This window comes from Orbicella faveolata, unplaced genomic scaffold, assembly GCF_042242905.1.
Source record: "Orbicella faveolata isolate gen_17 unplaced genomic scaffold, um_ofav_v1 contig_48, whole genome shotgun sequence".
Lineage (NCBI taxonomy): Eukaryota > Metazoa > Cnidaria > Anthozoa > Scleractinia > Merulinidae > Orbicella > Orbicella faveolata.
Window position 1 is genome coordinate 9986697 of NW_028301578.1, and position 21273 is coordinate 10007969.

The 21273-nt window shown below is 37.8% G+C and overlaps 1 protein-coding gene and 1 pseudogene across 3 annotated transcripts in view; one reads left to right on the forward strand and one right to left on the reverse strand.

Moving 5' to 3' along the window:
* Positions 1 to 8002, reverse strand: part of LOC110069726 (uncharacterized) — a 29667-nt pseudogene extending 21665 nt beyond the window's left edge. The window contains exons 1-5 of the transcript XR_016204429.1: positions 7846 to 8002; positions 7103 to 7199; positions 1884 to 2277; positions 988 to 1385; positions 252 to 377 (exon numbers count right to left, since the gene is read on the reverse strand). The product of XR_016204429.1 is annotated as an uncharacterized LOC110069726 (transcript). The remainder of the gene's footprint in view (positions 1 to 251; positions 378 to 987; positions 1386 to 1883; positions 2278 to 7102; positions 7200 to 7845) is intronic.
* An 80-nt stretch (positions 8003 to 8082) lies between these two features.
* The window catches only part of LOC110060093 (uncharacterized), a 46818-nt gene continuing 33627 nt past the window's right edge, over positions 8083 to 21273 (forward strand). The window contains exons 1-7 of one of the 2 annotated variants that reach the window (XM_089280640.1): positions 8083 to 8277; positions 8371 to 8468; positions 11126 to 11328; positions 12047 to 12076; positions 18527 to 18799; positions 20361 to 20558; positions 20700 to 20882. In XM_089280640.1, the coding sequence (XP_089136766.1) occupies positions 11148 to 11328; positions 12047 to 12076; positions 18527 to 18799; positions 20361 to 20558; positions 20700 to 20882 (865 nt within the window). In that variant the 5' untranslated portion in view covers positions 8083 to 8277; positions 8371 to 8468; positions 11126 to 11147. Of the gene's footprint in view, positions 8278 to 8370; positions 8469 to 10001; positions 11329 to 12046; positions 12077 to 18526; positions 18800 to 20360; positions 20559 to 20699; positions 20883 to 21273 lie in introns of those variants that run through there. The other variant, XM_089280641.1, reaches the window with a different exon arrangement.

Here is a 21273-nt window from a genome sequence, read left to right on the forward strand (position 1 = left end):
CTTTTCTGTATATGTATATATATATAGATAGATAGATAGATAGATAGATAGATAGATTTATATATATAAAGCCGACCTTGTTTCCTGCTTGGCAATAAGAAACAATTGTTTCCATTTAAACTGTATTAATTTGTGAATTGCGGTTTAATTTGCGGTGTTATCTCGGTTGAGACTGGCTATCATGGAGCAAAATCATTAACTGTGTTCTACTTCGTCATACGCGATGCTTCAACTTTTTTAAGTAGACTTACTGTCTTTGCAGGTCCTGTTATCTTGCTTTACTGTCAAACCAGTGGGACAAACGCATTCGTAACCAGATTGTGTTGCGACACAAAAATGGCTGCATCCACCATTACTAACAGCACAAGCACTTGAGGCTTCAAAGAGACACAATGTAAAACAAAGTTTGTCACATAGTGTACGTAAACGAGCATAATGGCGCGCAGTGATACCGGCTTCCTCATGGCTTGAGCACGAGTGAACTTAGTGAGCACAATAGTGTACATGGTACAATGACATTATTGGGCACGAAAGTGGATTAAGAACTAGATACAAGCACATCAATTGACGAAATTGGTGATAAACCAAAGCAGACCAAACACTGCACCACCAAACCAGAACCACCGGCGCCAGTGCTTTGCATGGACCTTCAATCAATCAATGCATGAATCAATCAATCAATCAATCAATCAATCAATTAGTCAACCAATCAATCAGCCGATCGATCAATGAAGTAATCAATCAATCAATCAAACAGCCAATCGATCGTTCAATCAATCAATCCATCAATCAATCAAGCAGCAGATCAATCAATCAATCAATCAATTAATCAATCAGTCAAACAGTCATTCAAAACATCAATCATTCGACCCGATCAACGAATCAGTGAATTAGTCAGTCACCCAGACAGTCAGTCAGTCAGGCAGTTTTTCAATCGCTGTAAAATAAACGAGCTCTGTTCATGACATGAAACTTCCTTTTTAATACCTGCTGGTTGTCGCGAGCTGTCGTACGGTACGATGCCCATAGGACGCCCACCATTGATGCTATAACTTCGAAGCACTTTCCCAGTTGAGGCGTCCAGTTGGTGAAACTCGTCTTTCGTTTTCCAATCCGTGAAAAATAAAAAAGGGGAAATCAATGCAACTGCAAACGGATGTAAGCCACTCTGTTGGAAAAGTAATTTTCTGTCGTTGCCATTGTAATCGACCGATTCGACCTTGTCCGTTTTTGCGTCCACCCAAAATATTCGTTTGTTTCCTTTGTCGAGGTCAATACCATTAGGCCAGAAAAGATCTGTTGTTACAATGACGAGCCTTTGATTTCCAGTTAGTGAAGCTCTTTCAATCTTAGGGTTAGCTCCCCAGTCAGTCCAGATCATTAACCTCAGTGAAAGAATGAATGAATAAGTGAATGAATGAATCAATCAATCAATCAATCAGTCAGTCAGTCAATCAGCATGTCATAACTTAGACCACCAATTGTCTTAATTAATACGAAAACAGCGAGAGAACACAAATTTCACTCCATATCAATATGCCCAGAGAAGCTGAAAGTAAACTTGCATCAATAATGATTTCTCCTACACATCGAATTGGTTATTACTCATGGAAGAGATGAAGCATAAAACATAGATAATTCAGGTAAAGCAAGGTGTTGTAATTTTTCTTATCTGAATTCAGTCATTAACCATATCTTTTTATAACCCTATTATATCTGAGGTTACGGAAATCACGCCCTTGTATAAATTTAGGATGTTCGAATTACCTATTCGTACTGTTTGGATAAGCGCAGTGATATAAGTTTGTTAGCTCGAGAAAATTCCTAGGTTCTTTAACCAGAAATAAATTCTAAAAAGACACATTACTAACAATAATGCATACCCATTATCGAGATCCAGAGCTATTGCTCTGGGTTTCTCCAGTTGTGAGGAAACAAGGCTGCGTTGGTTATTACCGTTAAGGTCTGATATCGATATTCTATCATTTGTCATATCAGTCCAGTACAGCTGTGATGTCCTCCAATTGACCGCCAATCCATCACAAACTCCAATGCCAGTAATAATTGTCGTCGTGCTTGGTACGTCAATGCGGAAGCGTTTGATGTTTTTCTCTGTTACGTCACTCCAGAATATGTAGCCCAAACTGAAATGAACGTCTATGGCAACAGCTCTTGTTAAACCCGAAATAATGGAGTGAACAGCTGTAGTGCTATAGTCGATGGAAACAATATCCGAAGTATTTGACACCAGCAAACACGGAGGGCTGCATATAGTGGCTAGGAGCGAAAAGCGAAAAAAAGTAACTTTAATTTCAAGATAATGCTGGCATTATTAAATGCTCTTATTAGATGAGCGAAGTAATGCCTTGTAATTAGTCAACGGCGTCTTACCAGTGCATAGACGCCGAATGTTCTCCTTCCAACAACAACAGCACCGTCAACAACAACAACAACGACAACAACAACGAATGAAGAAGCATTAAAAAGGCACCACGACGCCACAATCAGCTGTCGTTTGAAGCCAAATACCCCACTAATTTGTGAGAAAGGCTAGCTTTGAATGTTGCTGAAATGAAACTGCCGACAGTTTGGCTTGGCTTATTATCTTATCCAAGCATAACCGAGCAGCTGGTTGTAACGGGAAAAGTCATTCCAATTACCATGTTTTAAAAAGAAGTATCCTCCTGCTGATTTAACTGATTTAACTGATGGTTTACAGCTATTACTTCAGCTCTACATAGTTCATCATCATCACCCTTTACCAAAATCATATCGCCGATCTGAGGACAAACAGGGAACTAAAATGTGGCGCGCCAAAAATGTAGGTTAATAAATAATGCTCAGTTTTGGAAAATGTGGCGGATTTCGCAGTTGAAGTACTCTGGGTAATATCAAATCCAAAGTTACTTGGATAATTAAATATCTAATTATGTTACTTTAGAAACTATTTATTCACAAAAAGGAAAATTATGGAAGGCTTGAAGACCCAAATTAATCAGGATAATTCTAATACCATGATTAGTTAAATAAAATTAGCTGAATAAAAGTTCCAATTTATTGAAATTTCAGCAGTTAAAAGTGAAAATGGGTAACCATATATGGAAGTCCATATTTTGTTTTTTAGGTCTTGTGGATTTTTTACAATCCACAGGTCTGTGGAAAACTTGGCAGTTTTTCCCCTGAAACTGAAGAAAGTAAACATATTTAGGATTCTTATACCTTGGTAATGTCGATGATTGGAACTGAAGTAATATTTTCATTACATGTTTAAAGGTACAGCGATAATTTTTGGTCACGCGTGGCGTGATTTTCTGATTTTTATAAGCGATTTAATTTGGACTAATTTTTGACGGATGCTTACTCATTTGCCAAAGCTAAACTTTACACTAATGAAAGACAACCTTTTATAATTAGAATAAAGAATCTTTTAACATTTCGAGGTATGGCACATGGTCAAAAGACATTTCTTTTTACCCCACCGACTAACTCATAACGCCAAAGAACACTCTGGTTTTGTTCACCTTGAAATAATTAAATTCATCGGATATTCTTGAAATTGTGCTTTATGGTTAAGTGAAAGCTCTGCAATAAGTTAGACATATCACAACTTTTCTGCGCTCGGTAGTTCCGACGTGCAAATCGAATGAAAATGGTCGCTTTCCACTGGCCAAGTTGGGAGTCGCGAAATTTAGGCTGCATGTCAAATCGAAAACGTTGATTTTCTCGGAAAGACAAAAAATATTTCAAGGAGAACAAAACACTGCCCGTTTGCATTCTTCCTGGACCCTAGCAAGATGTAAAAGAGATGCAAAGTTGACTTATTTTTAGCCTTGCCGAAATTTTGTTCGACTTTTGTGAAGACATTTGCTTTTAAACAGCGCTGCTTGGAAAAGAACTTGCGGTGTTCATTATCGTTTTGAAAAGGAATAAAAATCCGTTTTTTTTTTAATCAACACAGGAAATGTCAATCAAGTTGACTGCCCCTCATGCACAGCCATAATTCAGCAACGTGTGTGTAATATTCATCTGTGTAAACAGATTCTCGTTCCGAGAAACATTCTTGGAATGATTGCAGTTTACCGTCCAAAAAACAATTTCAAGGAAAAAACACTGCCGGTTCGCTTTCTTCTTAGAGCTTAGCTTTATATGAAAAGTAGCTAAGTTGGCTTTATTAGCCTTGTGGAAATTTTGCGCGGAAAGGTAATTATGAAAATCCGCTTTTTAATCAACACCAGTAATGTCAATCAAATTGAGTGCTCTTTTAATATGTTCGCCCGAGCTGAATGAATAGAAGTTTGAGCGCGACAGGAAAAAAAAAAAATGCTGTTAAGTGCTATTAAGATTGCTGTCGCTTTCTTGGCACTCGTATGGTATCCTAGCTGCTGCGTTTTATTTTCCAAATTCGCTTCTTGGGACTATGTACCGACAGGACCAACTACCGTTCAATTTTGACACTAACGACTCTCTTTTAGCTTCGGATCTAGCAGCCCTTCCCTACATTCGGGTCAGAGAGCAAAAGCATATTGTTTCGGGGATGCGTTCTGACTAAAGTAAATATTGTTCGATATACAGAGAGCAGAAAAAGGATAAATGAATATGTTATCATCAAAGCAGACGAATATACTGCCTATCCGTGTAATTTAGTATTTGTTTATATAAGTAAAGTAAAGTAAAGCCGTAGTTCGTATAGTGTGATCGTCCGGGTGAGTGTAGCTCTGAAAAGAACTGTTGTTGGTGACCGACGTTTCGAAAACTTGAGCGGAAGTCATCATCAGAGTCAAGTGAATAGTGTTTGTCAGTCGATTATGCTATAACTTTAGTCCGTTGGACGTGATCGGTCAGTTTAGCCATGATGGTATTAGCTGAAAGACTCGTGTAAAGTTTGTCATCAGTCATTGGTCGGTTTCGATCCGTCTATTGTTAGTCAAATTGGTCGGTTTTTGGTCCGTCTATTGTTAGTCAAATTATTCGGTCCGTTAGAAGTCCGTTTTGTCAGTTTCGTTTCCATCGTGAATAAGTCGTTTGTAAGGCGCCGGTAGTTGCTGACATCTGTTAAGAGGCGTTTTTTCTAGATTAGTGTACCAGCTTTCCAGAATCACTCGTTGAAAACAGTATAGTACATATAGTACTTAAGGTTAAGCACTGACCGGAGTCCCAGTCAATGTTACGTTGTGGTTTGTCAGTTGATGATGTATAGCAATATGATTTAACCAAAATTAAGATAAAAACGTTCGCTGGCTAAAAAAATTCATAAAGGAACATGAGCTTTCGGCTGTCAATCTACAGCCTTCGACGGATAAAAAAATGGAACGCAAAATGATAAAATATGTGCAAAAAAAGACGAGATAAAAGCAATAAGAACAAAAGCAAAGTAAAAATGTGTAAATTAGGTGACTAATGTTTAAAAAGAACACTATACTGGTTTGGAATCGGCTTAGAATTATTATCAGCATGCCTGGTAGCAGAGGTGTGCCAAGCCTCCAAAGTTTTTCTAATACGAAAAGAGCCTTTGTCGATGACACTAGAATTATCAAAATCTATGCGATGGTCGAATGACCACGCATGTTTCGCAATGTTTGATCCATTAGCACATGTGTTGACATTCCTGTTCTTTCTTACGAGTTTCAAAACACCGGCCGGTTTCTCCTAAATAATACCAATCACAATCGGCACAGAGTATTTTTTAAATCACGTTCAGATGATGTTCAATAGAGGGTCTGAACTTGGGAGAAGGAAATTCTTGTTGTAAAGTCTTGAAGGGCTTATTTACAACTTGAATGTCGTGCCTTCGAAGAATTCTCGTTAGTGGCTGCGTGACTCCATTGATGAACGAAAGGACAGCAAAACTGTTAGGATTCTCTTGAGACGCAGCCCATTTACTAAACATCCAAACCAATTCTTCAGGTGTGGGGATGAAATTTTTTAGCCAGCGAACGTTTTTATTTCTCGTTTGAATATGTCTCATCCTGGCTACGCTTCAATCTTTAATAGCAATATGATTGTTGGCATCATCATTTCTCGTGGCTCGGTTGTGTTCAGTCAGTCTCGTGTTAAGGTTTCTGCCAGCATTACCAATGTAGGAAGTCTGGCTTGATAACATGGCAGGTTTTGCTATGTCTGAGAACAAGGCATCTCGGTCAATAATCTATTTCTGTTCGTTATGAACAATGGCCCTCAGTTAATTCGACATCTCATTGCTGAAACGGGGTCAGCTCTGCATGGATAGGTCAGACACTCATCACGTCCCATACCGTGATATTTATCAGTATACACACTAAGTTTGCAAGACATATTTAAAGTAAGGCATAAAGACTTGTTTTCAGTAGCGCATAAGCTTAAGCATAAGCAGCATTCGGCGTGGCTTTTGGAAATAAATGCATAATAATTGTACCATCAGACGTTAATAGATGGTATTTCGCGTTATTGCAAACAATGGAAAACCCAATGAATACTTACAGGTAACATGGCAACCCAAAAATGTTTAAAGTACACTGTCAATAATGTTTAAACATCCTCTTGGCACTCGCCTGGCATGTCGTTGCTGACTTTTTATATTTTCATAATTTGCTTCTTTGCACTATTTACCCGGACGGGACCAACAACCGTGAAACTTCGAAAGGAGAGTCTCTCTTTTAGTTTCGGATTTAGCAGTCCTTTTAATAATCATATCGCATATATTTCCGTGGATCGCTACTTTCCGGTAGCAAAAGCATGTTATTTAGGGCAAGCGTCCCAAATAAAATAAAATAGGTCGATATACTGAGAGCAGACAATGACATATGGATATGTTAAAATATATTTTAGGATGATCCTTCTAGTGCAGCTTCCTGCATTTGTTTATAATATATATTTCCGCATTGTTTCTCCTAAGAGGTAAAGCTGTCTTTGAGAACGCTACTTTAGAAGCATCGTTACTTTCGGGGAGTCGCTACTTGCGCCATTTGCTAGCGAACGTGAAGTTTTATGACTTGTTTTGGAGGGTGAAGAAAAAGAATACGATACAAAACGAAAAGCAAGAATCGCAAATCGTCGAGTTTAACAGACTCGACTAGTCCGCCGATTGGAAATGTTGATAATATTCTAGGTTTATAATCATTCGTACCTCTACTGACTTGTGCACCTTTCTTGTGAATCAACGTCAAAATGAACAGCGTACAAAGGTGCCAGATGACCTTCATGGTCTTGTTAAAAAATAGTCCCTAAGCAAGAGTGTAATTAAGACATCAACAAACAAATAGAGCAATAAGCGAAATGGAGAACATTTTACATTAGTGATCTGTTCGCAAATAAAATATAAATCGCGCTAAAATAAGCAGCACATGTAGCTTTTTGCTGAAAAACTTGAAGAAAAAGATTAATTTGGGTATACGATCACGACTGGCGACCTTCGTGTTCACTCAAAGTATCGTGCAGATATGCATGGCTGCCTTCCAAATCTGTCACGTGGCATCCACAAGCCGATGACACAGTGGAGACAGAGATGTTGGGAAAAAGGAAAACTGCTGTCGAAAGCAGCTGAGAAAATTAAATTTACAAATTCCCATTGAAGGATATAGTAGTTTGAGATAGATCTTGTACGGGCACGCGAATAACTTTGTGACTGGATTTTTTTTTTGCATAACAATCGCTTTGGATTTAATCTAACGCTTCTATCACTGAAAACGTGGCGTGCCTTTGTAGAGGTCATCTTTACCTTCCAGAAAATTCAAAGGGAAAGTCGAAATAAAGAACGTAAAACACAGTTAAAAAAAAAAAAAAAGCAATAAAAGAGCAAAACCCGGACTATAACCTGGTAAAAAAAAAAACACTCATTGTAAATTACTATTTCACTTTAGTTGCACTTACGTTCTCCTAATATCATGTCTCAGAACGGGACAAGTCGGCAAAAGATTTGTTTTACGACGCCGGTTTCTGCTCACTATGAACAATAGTTTTTAGTTAATCCGTATCATTGCGCTGAAACGAGGTCAGTTCTGCACGGACAGATCAGGAAATATTTATGTGTGATATGATCGATGTTTACACAATAAATAAGTTCCCGCGACATGTCTAAGGCGCAAACGCTGGTTTTCAGTAGCGCACAAGAGGAAGAGTAAGCAACATTCCCTAATATTTGTGCAATTTCCCTGCCTCCCTGATTATATGTCAATAACGCCTTGCCCATTCAGGACTAACCCCGTTTCAGCAATGCGCTAAATTAAGTAACTGACCAACCACTATCCGTAGAACAGATTATTCACTATGTTCTCCTGATCCGAGACACGATACCAAAAGAAGGTGAATGAAACTTGACCAGTGTAGCACTTAAAAATGGTAGTTTTAAATCATATCGACGTTTGGTTTCGCTTTGTTTTGTTTTGTTTTCTTTAGGTCTTCGTGTTTTCAGTTGTTATCCAAGTGAAAGTTATTCCGTCTGCAAAAGGAGAGAATTCTTCAGTCGGAGCTGCTCGGTATTGCCTTCATTCAAGGTAAGAGTTAGGTAAGAATATTTCCTTCGAATCTTCACGGGGTGCTAAGAACTTAAGCGAGTGCTCTTATGGGAAGTTAGGAATTGTTTGAAAGAGAAATAGTTGGCGAGCACGTTCATCCAAATTCGTGCAGCCTTGATTCCTGTTCTTAGAACAGGCTTGTTTGCTGCTAAAATACAAAAGCAAAGAAAGGCGTTAATAGATGGTACTTCAAGTTACTGTAAACAAATTAAAATAAATTTCTTTTAGGTGTTAAATTAGGTTGCTTTTTATTAGTTCCCATTGGGATAATCAGGCCTTTATATACCACTCCTTGTGAATATTACGCCATTTGACGCCGACCAGTTTACCTGAGGCTGTTTTTCCCTTATTGTGGCTTTCTAAAACTCCCTAATATCTTGGCCTGTCGTCTAGCATATTGTTCATGACTTTTGTATCTTCTAAGTTCGATTTTTGGCACTATTTACCTGGATGGGACCAACTTCTGTAAATTTTGGAAAGAAACGTCTTTCTTTTAGTTTCGAATTTAGCAGCCCTAGAATCCTATCGCCGGCATATTTCCGGGCATCGCTACTTTCGCTTAGCAACAGGGTTATTTAGGGGTTGCGTCCCAAATGAAATAAAAATATTTTTACAATAACTGTCTTATTTCTCGCGCGCTGATTGGCTCATTTTTGTCATCGATAAGAGTACAGACAGATAAAATTTTAATATATGCAAGCTTTCAAGTTCAACTCTCAGCTGTCAAATTGTCAACTTTTAAACCAATGAGATTTTATGGACTTTTTTAAGTAGCCAATGAAAAGGCGAGAAAAGTTATCGACAATGTTCGCATAATTTTGAATAAAATTCACTTATCTTTGTTTACGGCAAGTTTACGGCGTCTTTTTCCCGCATTTTTTCCCGGCATTTGACCATTTTGGGGTTTTTACCCGCGGCTCGTGGTTCCATACCCACTTTGACAATGTTATAGCGCAATTTATCATCAATAAGAGGAGAGACGCATAAAAAAAACTGTCGTCAATTTGTTAAATCGATATACAGAGAGCAGAAAAAGATAAATGATTATGTTGAAAACGATTTTTGGTTGATCCTTTTAGTGCAGCCTTTTTTAGCTAGATATATTTAATCCGTTATTTCTTCTGAGAAGTAAAGGCGTGCTTAAGTTTGCTACTTTGCGAGCACGTCGTTACTTTTAGGGAGTCGTTACTTGCGCGATTTCTTAACGAACGTGAAGTTTTATTGCTGCTTTCGGAGCGTGAAGAACGAAAAGAATACCGTACAAAACGAAAGGCATGAATCGCAGATCGTCGAGTTTAACCCTTTGAATACCAAACTTTCGCCAAAAAAATTACCGTTTTTAACCATTTAGTCAGCTTTTTTAGTTGGCATGACGCTAAATAGGCCATCGTTTTGCTAAGAAAGCTTTTTTTTAACTAAAAGGAGACATTTTGCGAGAATTAGGTATAAAATTGAGCAATATTTCAATTTTGGGCATGCGCATACGTCAAAATTTGGACTTAAAACGTTGTTTTTCGATTTGCGACGTCGGAATGTCGTCGATATCTAAACCTGACCATTGTACGGAAAGGCCTAGGCTAGTACTACTATCTGCTTATCAAGAATATCTGATGACATTTAAATTGATGACATTACAAGTGGTACAAAGAGCACGGCTATTAATTACGCATATATGCGTAATTGGGGCTCAAAGGGTTAAAACAGACCGGACTAGTCGATGAGAAATTGTAGTGCGACGAATGAAAGCCACCATTTTGTTAGCTTTGCTCACCTGGGCGTGGGTGTAATCACTAAAGCTAGCTGTATGTCACATAAGTACCCAAAGATCGCGTTAGGCTCCTACTCTGCTAAGAATCTTCCCTCCCAATTTGTAGTTACAAATTATGAGTGTTGCGCTTCCTTGTTACTGTGCAGAGAGAATATTTGTCAATATTGAAGGCCAGCTTCCAGTTGTCACTCCAATCAACCAGCTTGTCAAAGTCGTCTTGTAGCAAAGCCCAATCAGTGTAAGATTTTATATAACGGAAGCACTTTTTAGGCTAGTAAATCAAAGTAGGTGGTTGGAAAAAGTTTAAAAAGATAATACATTTTTCTAAGATGTGTGTGGAAGTACGTACATTACCTTTTGCTTGTAGGTTTGTTTGTTTTTTGTTTGTTTGTTTGTTTTCTTTTATCCATTACATAAATTGAACAGTTTTTGGAGATGTTTACTTTGAATTCGTACCTATAAGATAATTTACCTCTCCTGCTGTATATTTTGACATTTTAGGGGAACAACCATTTCGCAAGTAAGTTGGAAAGAAGCAGTTCGTCTTTATAGAGTCACTGCGTTTGAATTACAAGAGATAAAATCTGCGCATCACCAGTTATTCTTAAAAACAAGTCATACTTATAATTGACTTTGTCTTTAGTAGATAGCGTGAAATTAACTTGCGCTACATGAAAAACTGGTCACTTGATAATAACAGTTTGACGTCATTAGTTTCGTCGCCTCGTCGTTAATTTCGTCATCTCGAAGCAAAAGGTAACATCGACGTAGGGTACTCGGCTTTGTTTGCAGGGAAGAATATTAAAGAAGTACACGGCTAACTGAATACTTTTAAATAATGCTGATTGGTTTATGTCCCTTCATCTAGCTTAGAGTGCCTATCCAGCAGCATGGTCTCTTTCGCTAAGTTAGGTCTCCTGGTATTGGTGGTTGCATTTATTATCATTCAAGATGATGTAGATGCGTGGTGGCGGCGGAGACGTAGAAGAAGAAGGCGCTCACCACCACCACCAAAACCACCACCACCACCACCACCACAAAGGTACAGCAGCAGTAGAAGACGTTCATATTGTGAGTATTTTATATATATATATATATATATATACTTTGGTAAAGTTTTTAAATGCAACAAGTATTGCCATACTAAGGCTTTTGATAACAACAACTGATTTGATTTTAAAGTGAAATGTCTCATTTTAGACAGCGCACATTTACCCCTTTTGTTGATGGTTAAAACATGTGTGCTTTAGTATGTTGTTTATAACTTTTTTTTCGTTAGTTGATCGATCTCCAATTCCAAACATGTGTATCAATATGTTGTGTCATCTGTTTTTTAAACTTACGAAGATCGTGGTGCCACCTAACCCTCGGACGTACAGGAGGGTTGGGGGAGGAGAGTGGTGCCACCTCACGAAATAAGGTTTTTTCAAATGTTTGAAAAGACGATTTACTCTGAGGGGCTGAAACTTTTAGTAGCTGTTCATTCATCTCTTCCGGAAATTTTGATATTTCATTTGTGTGTCTATCATTTTTGACGTTGCCATGGCAACTGCAAAGGGCTATCTAATCATTATAAATTTATTTTGCTATGACTTAAGAGAAAGAAAACCCAAGGGGGTTCAACCCCCCCTCCCCCCCCCCCCGCCCACCATTACCCCTTTTACCGCGGTGGGGAGTGAGTTAGCTTGTACGTCCAAGAGCCCTTAACAAACAGGACACTATTTAAACCTGTTTTTAAACTGTTTTGAGAAACTATTTTTAACCTATTTTTCAAAACCAACATCATCAGGTTGCAGCAGCCGTAGAAGATGGGGACCTTGTGAGTATTCTTTTATACTTTGGAAAAGTTTTTAAATGCTTTAAGTATTGCCATACTATGACTTATGGTAGGTAGGAGAAAGGTAAAATATTTATTTTTACCAGGCATTTCCTTTAGGACTAAACAATATTAAATTAAAAATAGAAAACAAACTGCGGTCACAAACATGACAAAACAACGCATGCTGTAAAAACCTTGATTTAAGAACTTAACGTTTCGTATGCTCCTACATGTATCATCAGAAGTATAGAAATGGTAGCTGCACTACAATAAATTTAAACGTGAAGACTAATACCTAATAAGGTAAACCGGTACCTAATAAGGAAAGAAATGCCAATGGATGTAAATGAAAATAAACAGACTTAAAGTCTGCTGGGAAAAAAACAAACAAACAAAAAACAAAACACAAAACAACAACAAAAAACATTACGTTAAGTTCATTAAGTGCTGGTTGCAAATCACGAATCAATAATGTTTCTTTAATTTTACAATGCACATCAGATCGTCCGGTGGCTAAAATGTCAAAGTGATCCCATTTTATCCTGTGGCTTTTCAGGGTCATATGCTCGGGCACGGCAGAAGCGTGGTTAGTATAGTACTCGTCAGCGCTTTAAAATGCTCCGTTTTCCTGTCATACAACCGACGCTTTGTTTTTCCAATGTAAAAGGCGTTGCAATCCCAACAGCCAGCCTTGTACACAACCTTCGACATAAGGGAACGACTAAGTCTGTCGTTATAAGGGAAAAAAAGACTTAATTCGACTAGTGTTACGGAAAATAATTTTAAGACTAAAATAGCCAATTCCCTTTTGGACTTCACCGAAAGAAAACTTTCACTGGACTCTACACTCAATGGGATTCTTTTACACCTCGGAAGTACAAAGTTAACCTAATCCGCATCTCAACATATCGGTGTCTTCGCATCTGTTCGTCACCCAGTCTGTTACAGTGTGCTTTGGACGATCTCAAGAAGCTTTTGTCACGCAGTGGGTAGCCCCGTGGTATTATTAACTACAACATGAACGATGTTGTGAACAAACACAACAAACCTAAAGACCCCATCACTCATGTCCCCAAAAAAGAAATTTTCATATTTTTACCTTATGTAGGAATTCTTATAAGATTAAATTTGGAAATACAGTTAACGATAAAGATTAGCGAAAAAACTGAGCAACGACGTTTCGGTGTCATCCTGGCACCATTTTCAAGTTAAAAAATATTTGTGCGAAAAGTAAATTAATTTATACCAATGGTAGAGGTGCGAAATTGAATAAATTAAGATTAAGATAGCTGTTCAATGTTCATGTTCATTCCATTAATCTTAATTTATTCAATTTCGCACCTCTACCATTGGTATAAATTAATTTACTTTTCGCACAAATATTTTTTAACTTGAAAATGGTGCCAGGATGACACCGAAACGTCGTTGCTCAGTTTTTTCGCTAATCTTTATCGTTAACTATGTAGGAATTCAAAGTAAAATTGTCACATAACAGCTCAAATCATGTATCCACAGGTTCTATGGTTGTTTTAGTCTTAAAATTATTTTCCGAAACACTAGTTGAATTAAGTATTTTTTCCCCTATAAGGACCGACTCAGCCGTTCCCTTATGTCGAAGGTTGTGTACAAAGCTGGCTGTTGGGATTGCAACGCCTTTCACATTGGATAAACAAAGCGTCGGTTGCATGACGGTAAAACGGAGCATTTTAAAGCGCTGACGAGTACTAACCACTCTTCTGCCATGGCAGACCATATGACGCTGACAGGCAACAGGATAAAATAGGATCTCTTTGACATTTTAGCCACCGGACGATCTGATGTGCATTGTAAAATTAAAGAAAGATTGATTCGTGATTTGCAACCAGCACTTAATAAAAATGTTGGCAGTGAGAAACTTTTTGCTTACTAGCCATTTATATGTTGTGGTTGTTGTTGATTTTTTTTTTTTTAGCAGATTTTAAGTCTATCAAAATCATAAGTCTTCAACTTAGATTTTTACAATAATTTCTCTCGCGCTGATTAGCTCATTTTTATCATGAATAAGAGTACAGACAGATAAAATTTTAATTTATGCAAGCTTTCAAGTTTAACTTTCAGCTGTCAAACTGTCAACGTTTTAACCAATGAGATTTTATGGACTATTTTAAGTAGTCAGTCAAAAAGCGAGAAAAGCTAATGACAATGTTCATGTCATTTTGAATAAAATTCACTTATTTTTGTTTACGGCAAGTTTACGGCCTCCTTTCCCTTCATTTATTTCCGGCATTTGGCCATTTTGGTGTCTTGTTGTTGTAAAAAAAAACAAATTGACGTCAGTTTTTTATGCGTCTGTCCTCTTATTGATAATAAATTTCGTCATAACGTTGTCAAAGCTTACTGCGGAATCACTCGCCCGCGGCTTGTGGTTCCACAACCACTTTGACAATGTTATGACGCAATATTTAACATCAATAAGAGGATAGACGCATAAAAAACTGACGTCAATTTGTTAATTAAATTCATTAAGAGAGGGTGACTGAGGAATATCCAAGGGCAGACTATTCCACAGTACAGCTCCGCTGTAGGACATGTACAGTCTTGTTTTAAAATAATTAGGTTATATGTTAAGGTATCGGAATGGAAGACAAAGTGCGAACTAAGATAGTCCGGAACCATATTATTTACAGTCTTATGCATTATTATTGCTTTATCAACAAGGCGTTAGCAGTCCAGTTTAACCCAGTTTACCATCTGCATTAATTCATTAGTACTAAGATCGTAATTTGAAAAAGTTACAACACCTACAGCACGATTTATGATAACAACGATCTGATCTAAAAGTGAAATGTCTTTTTTTTTTGGACAATGCACGTTTACCTTTTTCGCCGATGGTTAAAACACGTTTGCTTTAGTATATTGTTTATTGCAATTGCTTGATATTCAAAGGAAGTTAAAGAAGTTTAAACAACGCTTTCCGTCGAAAATCTGTTCTCAGTTGTCAGAATCATGGTCACTGTGCAATATAATTAAGAAATAGAAAACATGTACCGTGTTTCTATCGAGGTATAGAAACACGAGTGGATGTTTGGAGAACGAGAAATGCTGTGGGAAAACGAACCGTATGCGAGTGTTTCCACAGCTTTTTCGAGTTCTCCCAAACTTTCACGAGTGTTTCTATAACTCGATAGAAACACGGAGAACGTGTTTTCCATTTCTTTTAGAAAACACTGCGACAGAAAAAAAAAAAAAGGAAAACAGCTCGCTAACTTTGATTATTGCGCTATCGTTACGTCAACAGCTCGTACTAGTGCTGTGTTTCCATCGAGTTATAGAAACACGATTTTTAACCAATCAGCGCGCGTATTTTTTTGGGACTGTTTTGTAAAATACAGTACAATACAATATATGAATCTATATAGCACTCATTTCCGACGCCCAATGCCCCTTTACAAAAACTGATTTATATGTTTGCCGTGTGAGAGTACGAGAAGGACAATTGGCGATTTATCCCATCTGTAAAATTAATAAAAGATCCAGTGGCTCTGACGTTAGATGGAAGGCTTATTCCACAAATGCGCTCTACTGTAGTAGAAACTACGTTTCAAAAAATCGGTACGGGGCTTAGGCAGAGCCAATTTGTTTTCACTATTTCTAAGTCCATAGTCCGTGCTGAAGGGTTTAAATAGGCCTTTCAGGTACTCCGATGACTGATTATTCAATGTTTGTGATTAAATTAAATCTTTGTGATTGAATTAAATGTTTGTGATTAAAATAAAAACTACTGCTACCTAAAATTACAATATCATCAAAACAAGAGTGCAACTTAAATTGTACCAGTAAGGTTTAGACTCACTTAAGATCAAAACTGCAACTTCTTAAAATGACTATATCATTATTAAAGACTGAAAAAATATTCAATGAAACAAAGACACACCCAGTTTAACCATTGCCCTAAATTAAGTAAGCTTTACTAAAAGTCTCATTCAAGAGTAGTCTTACTGTTATTTTTAAAACTATGAGGGATGAAATAGATCTTAGACTGGCTGGAAGTGAGTTCCAAAATTTAGGAACGGCAACGTTAAAAGCTCTATTACAGTATCTACACGGTAAGGTCGTTTGGATTTTTTGAATTTGTATTTTTACTTCATCAAAAAATAATCGTGCTAATGGAAAGAGCACCTCAAAATTTGTGACGCAGCACTTGAAAACCAACTTACTACAACGGCAGTTTTTGTTATTCTCTAACACATTTCACCGTCCCTTTACACCCAGTTCATCATAAAAGTACAACCGAAGGAGCTCAAAAACCAGCCTTTTAAATTTTATTTATGCATAAAAGCGCTCTCAGTTGAAGTACAACAACTTTCACGCGGGATGCTTTGGTCGATGTACTAATGCTATCAACTTCGAATAGCAATATCCGCGCAACAATAAACACGAACGGAAACGCTAACATTCAGTTTTGCAGTTGTATTTTCTTCACCAAAAAGATAACATAATGTGGTTCGCGTTAAAATTTATGTAGTAGTATAGTAGTATAAGCATTGTCGACCTTATTACTGTTGTGTCAAATTGACATAGAAATGCCCCACTCGTGTCGCATTTCAAATTTTCATGCAGCTCCCAATTTTTCACTGCAGAAAAGACATACACTAAAAACACCTTCTCTGGCTTCGTTTGTGTACGTTTTTTCCATGTTGCTGTAGAGGTTTAGGTCGTGTTTAAGAGTAAAGTCGAAGTAAAGCGATTTCAGGGAGTTTTGGTTTCACTGTTTTTCAGTGTTTTTTACGTGCAGCGATGAGAAACCTGGAAGCGGTGGGAGTTTTCAAGCAAATTTATGGCTATTTTTCTCCTTCGGCAAATTCGCCTGACTTTGCGATGGGTCGCACCGAAGAAATATTTGTAAGATTTGCGATCTAAATTACCACTCAACTGATGAGTTCCAACAACAAAGGGAAAGCAAATTTATGGCTGCCCTCCTTCGGTATAAATTTTTAACTTGCTGGGCTTCGCGATGGCTCGCCGTGAAAAATATCAGTTGCGGTGCGTTACGGTGAACCAAAAATTCTGTAAGATTTGCAAGTTTAAATTCCCACTTAGCGAACGCTTGCCGGCGATTGAGGAAAGCAATGTTCTCGGTGGGTCTCTCTATGAGAAATATCGGCGAGATTTGCGAGCTCAAAATCCCACTCAGCATACAACTATAGTTTGCCTGGAAAAATGACTACGAGATTTGCAAGTTTAGATTCTCACCAAGTAGGCGATGTAGGAAAGCGTTGGTTAGGGCATCTATCGAGCATGTTCTTGGTGCATTTTGGAGGTAATACGAGCTTTTGAAGAAAATTTATGGATAAAACAAATATTTGTTCCTTTGGCCCGACGTGATTTCAACATACTTCCACTGGAAACAAGCACAAAGACCACGTGCTCCCAAATTAGACCGAAAGTATGACGCGGTCTACCTCACGCATCCTGCGCAATGATGCAAGAGACCGCAAACAAAACTACTGCCGGTGTACGTAGGATCTGTAAAAGATCTAATCAGCTAAAAATAGAAACATAACAATGTAGCAAGCCTGATCGACTACGTAGCAAGCTTAACGGGACAACGACATGATAGAGTCCAAACTGAAAGTCAAGAATTACAACCGCGGACAGCTGCTTCGACCTGGTTGAGTCTCGTCAGCAAGGTGTAGCAGCAAGAAGTAAAGCAGCCGGTTGGTTGGCCGATCGTCTACTAAATGCACATGATAATGACCTCAGGTGAAACTCAATCCAAATGTTTGCGGATTGGCCAATGTCTAAACGCGTGATCACGGACAATACGCAAAATACAGAAGATCGTGTCGTGGTCGCGAAAGGAGAGTGCGGAGAGACAAAAACTTTCTCGCTGAAAGTACATTGCCATACCATGTTAAACATGAGCAGCATATCGGATCTAAAGAGGCCACTAAATACAATGATTCATGTAGAGACCACAAACGAAAAATGCTGCTAGCGTACGTAGGAACTGTAAAAGAACTAAGCAGCCAAAAATAGAAACAACAATAAAGGAGAGAAGCTTGACGGGTGGACAGCTGCTTCGACCTGGTTGGGTATCGTTAGCACGGTGTAGCAGCAAGAAGTGAGCCTCATTTTGAGAACCGCGCTTGCCCTAGGCCGCGTGATTAATAATAATAATAATAATAACAATAATAATAACAATAATGATAATAGCAGTAATAATAATAATAATAACAATGATAATTATTATTACTATTATGATAATAATAATTATAATAATAATAATAGGAAAGTTGCAGTTATGACGACGATCATAGTACCTGGCGAAATAAAATTTACAAAGTACAGTGGTCTGAGTAGCTCACGGTTAGAGAGAACGGCGTGAATGACATATACGTAATGGTCTTTTTCTATAAACCTTGCATGCCGAGATAACTATTCAGTAACAGGCAGATGATATTTTTTTAGCACCAATTCATGGCCGTTGGTCATCATGGCAGAGCTGGGGTAGTGTTGGCTGTCAAGGTGGTTATCAAACAAGATACCGCTACTGCACCAATCCCCCACCAGCCCACGGTGGATCCAGATGCAGTGGAATTAATAGCCAAAAACAGGATTGCTCTGAGTGTTCCCTTGGTTTGGCACAGTGCGAACATCTATGCCATAATACGCTCGGTTCATTCACGTGCAGTTGCTATCCTGGGTATCAAACATCGCCACAAAATTGGAAAAGATGCGTCAGTAAGTATAAACTTTCTGGCTGAACATCTGCTCTCTGAACTAGTTTCCTTTAACTGAGCGAGAGGTCACTATGGGAAAATTTTGACCGAGAAAGCTGTAAGTACAAAGCTAATGCAATGCATGAAGTTTGCACCTATGACGAGGTCAATATCTTTTTATCCACACCTTCCAAGCTCGGTTGAAACTATAGGGCTACATAACAAACAAAAGAACACCTCAATTAGCCAGATTCCACTTGTTACACGTTTCTTTTTTCTCTAGCCTCTTTTTTTGACTGACCCAATTTCTCACAAAAGTTTAAACCGGTCTTAGTCACAATGAGAACCTTTTCTTGAGAGGTACTGTAAATCTTCAGCAACCTTTTCACGGTATGCTGCAGACAGAGTACCTATTTTGGGACACCTTATCGTGTTGTGAAACGTGGTTTTGAAACTATATATATATATATATATATATATATATATATATATATATATATATATATATATATATATATATAGGCAGAATAATATGGTTTTCCAAACGGTGACTTCCAGTAGAAGGATCAAAAGATACCGTGCTTCAATGTGAATTTTAGTTAAGTGTAAGATGAGGCGTCATGAAGCAAACTTCTAACTGTTCCGGCTTTTAATGCGACGTTTCGGCCTTCGGCCTTCTTCAGATTGGAACAATATTTACAAGTTAAAAAATAAAACGTTAAAAATCCTAGTAAGTTTACAGATTTGCATGTATATATATAAGATCAGAAAAATGTAAATATAATTACGTAATGCTATACAACCTGAAATAATAGATTACACAAAGCCGGAACAGTTAGAAGTTTGCTTCATGACGCCTCATCTTACACTTAACTATATATATATACATATATATGACACTGGTTTACTCAATTAATCGGATGAACCATGTATATCAAACCGGATAGTGCTTTGCGAGAGCCAGCTACCTGTAAATAAAAGTTTTTTTTTTTCTTTTTTTTTTTTTTTTTACTTTTTTAGCTCATGGCTATAAGAGGTGCTATTGGTTTTTTGCTTGCTCGCGTTTCACATTCTTCTTACAGTAACCAATTTGTTTAAGGTGTCGGTTTTCTTTACCCCTTTATCTCCAGAAGCGTCACTGATGATAACGAGGCCTGTATCATGTGTTAAGAGCATCGGGAATTGATTCGTTTCAGTAGCGGTTACGTGCGAAAGCTTGCAAATAAGATGTCAAGATGGCCCAAAAAGAACATTAAACATTTTCTTAATTTTTCAAGGCTACTCGAAAGAGGAAAGATGTAAAACTTTACATATCAAAATACTAACACATACTAATACTAACATACTAATACATACTAATCAAATACATTATTAATACAATGCAACATTTATTTCAAGGCATAGCTCAAGGGGTTCTTTCATAGCATGACAATTTCTATCTTTTTCTTCTTTCTTTTACCAAAAAAAAAAAAATGTCAAGAGGTTATCCTGCTAGCCAAGTGACTTCAGATCTACAAACCTTGTGTTCAGTGAGATGGAAATACGTGACTAATTTTGTCGACCTATATGTATGTCAATTGAAGGAATCACCTGTGACACAAGTGACTGGCCGTCTCCAAGCAACGGACAGATCTCGACCCCTTGTCGTGGTAAATCGCAGGTTCCTCATGGGACTCAGTGCGTGGTCACGTGCAATCGTGGCTTTGAAATAGTCGGAAACACAAGCTCTCTTTGTGACGTTAATGGCAGCTGGAGCCCTAAAGCAACCGCAAATTGTCGAGGTCAGGGATTTATTTATGTGGTTAGGATGTGTTTTGTAGTGAATGAATAAAGCAAAAAGAGCATGATGATGGAATCTCGCGATATTTAAATACGGTTCACAATAGTTTTAACTCCTATTCTACTGATTTTTCTAATTTCAGTACGTGCATGTCCATCTCTAAAGGCACCAGACAATGGACAAATCATTCCTGAGATTTGTAAAATAAAACCCCTGCATGGTCAAAATTGTTCCTATGAATGTAGCTCAGGCTACGCTCGTGTTGGTTCTAGCTCGAATATGTGTGACAACGGGCAATGGAGACAGGGTATCTTCCACTGTAAAGGTGAGTTTTACAAAATTATCATATGGTCACGAAAGGCATACTCTATACACTTACTCAGCCACCCACATACTTGGGCCCAGAGAATTACAACAGAAATGCAACGTGCTCAATTTTCACAAAATTTAAAAGATTCCTGTCCGAACAAACTCCTCGTGCGAGGGATTTTCAGAGTTTTAACAAGACGATGTACTCTGTGATGTTAAAAAATTCAGTGGCTGTTCATTCATCCCACCCACACCAAGATTTTGACATTCCATAGCAAGTGCATTTTGACACGCAGGTCAAGCCACATTTCGTCATTTTTGACAGTATTCTACGGCTTTGTCTAAATTTCTTTAAAACCATTGCAAAACCAGTATAGTATTAGTTTTGAATAATTTCTCATTAATTT